Raw genomic sequence first — 3,873 nt, 5'->3', positions numbered from 1 at the left:
AAAAGAGTTATATATGGAATGTCTGATAAAAATCATGTCTATTTTCTCTATTTCTCCTATATATATATATATATATATTCGAAATTTCATTGCGGCGCGTCAATCTCTTATCAATAAATAATTTTAGAAAAATACGCAAATTTCTGTAATTCAAGTATTTATTAGTATTAATTCATACAATTATTAGGAGCAAAAATGAGTAATTAGTTCTCACTGTCGATATTAATCCGAAACATGACTTGGCTTCTAATTTTCTTTTATCAAAGAATTAATAATACAGATTACAGCTTTATCGGTCTAAACTTTTTTCCGCGATATATTGCGCGGACGAATCGAGTGCAAGGAACTTGGCCGATATAATGTCATTGCAATAATATCGTTAATTAAATATATAAAAGAAATTGCTATCACAGCATGTTTTCCTGTTCAAAGCTACACGGATTGTTACTTAGTATAAAAAATTGCGGTCAATTAATGTTTGTTTAGCAGTTTAGCTGATTGTTTCATATTTACAATGTGATACGGTAACGAGGAAGCCTTCCGTTTTCAAACGACATATGATAACGCTTATCTCATTCTATGCGTCGGCAACTTTTTTTATTGTTAATTAGAAATTTATTGATGTAATAATTTTTCAACGTATCATTAATGTATTATTAATGTATTAAAAACTATAAGACGCAGCTGATAGAAACGAAATTTGAACATAATAAATTAATTTATTTAATTTTATAGAGCAAATTAATGTAATAATTTATTTTTGGATTATAATTTAATTATTATTGACAAAATAACTATAAAAGTAAATTGTAGTATATATTTAAGAATATTTTCTGTACCTTTCTCTCTCTCTCTCTCTCTCTCCCCCTCCCCTATTTGTACTCTCTTTTTTTCTCTCAATAAGTCATATATTGTTATTTTCATAGGATCACCATGGGTCGAGCGGAGAAAGAACTGTCGGACAATCCCATGACAGAATTCAGTAGCAGGTATTTCCGCCAATTAATACTCGATGCTATACTATTTGCATAAACCAAATGACAAAATATAAAAATATTGATTAAAATATAATTCATTAATTGCATTGCAAAAGATCTTGCTGATAGTTACATCAAATCCTATAGAATACAAATAACGCTGTTCAATAAAAAATGACTTTTTTCAAACACCAGAACAATTATTTTTTAAATGTTGAATATGAATACACATTGTCTAAATTACTCCATCATATCACAATTTTGAGAAATTTGTAATTCAATTTGCAAAAAATACTATTTTTACATATTTTGTAAATCATCAATAATTAATTTTTTTTTCGCAGTAGACCCCACATTTAACTATGAATATCTTATTATATGTAGTCGACACTAAAAAATTATCTTGAGAGCTAAGAGACCTAACAATGTGTTTAATTTTGATTGCAATAAAACTTCTCTAGCACGTCACATCATAGTTATAATATGACAAAATGTAAAAATAATACTTTTTGCAACTTTAAATGTAAATTTCTCAAAACGGTAACATGATGGAACACTTTGGAAGTCGGATTTGTATTCATCAATCAAAAAATTATAGAAAATAGTTAATTTTGTTTTGGTGTTTTTTTCTTATTGAACAATGTAATTAAATACGTGCATGATCGACAAAAGCTTTCTTAATGATCAGAATCATTCAATGATAAACGCATCAATCGCATATAGATAACGCGGCTTCTGTATATGCAGTGTCTGCAAAACTAATCATTGGCTCAAGATTAATCATCATGGAATGTGATTGTATCGTGTTTCATACGGAGTTAGGAAGCGCATTGCGCTATAAACTTGACGTTTTTCCTTATAACTCTTAATTAAAATTGATTTAATCTTTGTTAACGTTATTATCATTTGAGGTCACGTAAACAAACGGTACTACAAAAATTTTTGCTTAAAAATCTTATAATTCTAAAAGTGTTTCGTCCAAAATGATGTATATACGAGTATAATATAATACCTAGTAGAGTCTACAATATCTAGTTTTAGTTAAGATTTGATATATTGTGATATATACAAAATTTACAGTAAACGACATGAGTTAATTTTCAATGAGGGACAAGAATTGCTTTTATGTAAATTTGTTTTCAATATCATTACATAAATAATACATATATTTTATCAGAAAATATTACTTTTCAATTTTCTCTCTATGTGCAAACTCTCTACAGGAGTGCTAACACCCCAGGCTTAATTTAAATTAAATTTTGTAACATGTACAAATAATGTATCCACTAATGATGGCTCGGAATTATGTAGAAACGTTTGTTATTTATCGATTAATAAATCACTGATAATTTTGATGCGCTCCAATTACTGCACTTGACTCTCATTGCTTTTCCTTAGTTATTGTTAATATTAGAATTTTATTTCGTCACGTCTTACGCTTAAATTTTGTAACTTTTCTTATATTTATCTTCTTAAAAATCAATATAAAATTTCACAAATACTTACGCAACTAAAGTTTTTCCTTTACATTTTGCATGAAAATGCATGGGGTGTAATATTAAATACATCCCTGTGCATAGTTAAACGTTAAAACATTTGTACATAGAGAGAAGTATAATGTAGCTGTAGAATTATTACTAAAAACATTAATTCTTAATATATTAATGATTGATATGAAATATATTATTTAAAATAATATTAATCATTAAACAAAATATAAATGTAAAAAAAATAAATATAAATATAAAAAATATCAGAAAAAAAATAGCATCCCTTTCATTCACGAATATATTATTTTTAATGTCCCCTTAATTTCATATGCATATGTTATTGCATTCTTTTGTTATCTCGTAATAAAATTTAATGCTTTGTATGTATAATAGTTTATTTTTTTCATTTTAGCACGAAAATAGCTCCGAATATCGGCGAGTATAAAGAAAAGGATGAACTGTACGATCCATTCGAGCATCGTGATAAACAACATGCAACCTCGTAAGTTTCGTTAAAAAGTTTAGAATTTTCGTCGGCCCTTAAGTTGACATGTATTTTTCATATTTTGTCAAAAAAATACTGGGTATTGCAACGTCCTGTCTTTAATGTATACATTAACGTATCGCCGCATGATAATAAAGTGACACATCTCATAATTAGCAATTTTTTAGTAGATCATTTTATAAATTCTAAATTGGAATAATGGAATTTTAATTAGGATAGCATATTATATGCATAACTTCACTTTCTTTCCTATATCTTCAATTTAAAAGAAACTGTGGGAGTTCTAAAAATTTTAATGCATTTCTAATGTTAATTTTATACTTCTGTTAACTTTTTTATCAACGCGACGATACGCATAAGCATAATATATGTATAACCATAATAATACATGTACGTACATTTTATAGCGAAGAAACAAAGTATCGATATCATAGCTTCATGTTCTGCCGTACGTTTCAGAGATTTGGGCTCCTTGGCACATCTCCTGAAATCTTCTCTAGGGACGGGAATCCTGGCCATGCCACACGCGATAAAGAACGGCGGGCTAGTATTTGGCGGTATCGGTACGATTATAATTGGCTTTATTTGCGCCCATTGCGTGCATATACTGGTGCGTACGTCTCATATACTCTGCCGACGTACTAAGACGCCGCAAATGACGTACGCTGAAACGGCGCACGCGGCCTTTCTTTGTGGACCGAAACTGCTCAGGCCTTGGGCAAACGTGAGCAAGATATTCGTGAATACGGCGCTGTGCGCGACATATGTGGGCGGCTCGTGTGTTTATATCGTATTTGTTTCTAGATCCCTTCAGCAGGTATGCATCTTACATAATTTATGACAATAAGATCATTTATGTATGCTAAGGAATGCTTAACACGACTAGCGGAACTTATTAATG

At 29.6% G+C, this 3,873-nt stretch overlaps 1 protein-coding gene across 2 annotated transcripts in view; it reads left to right on the top strand.

Moving 5' to 3' along the window:
- Positions 1 to 3,873, top strand: part of LOC108753819 (proton-coupled amino acid transporter-like protein pathetic) — a 16,698-nt gene that overhangs the window by 7,979 nt on the left and 4,846 nt on the right. For both annotated transcript variants that reach the window (XM_018495736.1, XM_018495737.1), the window contains exons 2-4: positions 927 to 989; positions 2,880 to 2,969; positions 3,432 to 3,789. In XM_018495736.1, coding sequence (XP_018351238.1) covers positions 927 to 989; positions 2,880 to 2,969; positions 3,432 to 3,789 — 511 coding nt within the window. The remainder of the gene's footprint in view (positions 1 to 926; positions 990 to 2,879; positions 2,970 to 3,431; positions 3,790 to 3,873) is intronic.

This window comes from Trachymyrmex septentrionalis, unplaced genomic scaffold (genome assembly GCF_001594115.1).
Source record: "Trachymyrmex septentrionalis isolate Tsep2-gDNA-1 unplaced genomic scaffold, Tsep1.0 scaffold72, whole genome shotgun sequence".
NCBI classification, from domain to species: Eukaryota; Metazoa; Arthropoda; class Insecta; order Hymenoptera; family Formicidae; genus Trachymyrmex; species Trachymyrmex septentrionalis.
The sequence above is the reverse complement of the archived record's forward strand: the minus strand, read 5'-3'. Positions and strand labels throughout refer to the sequence as shown.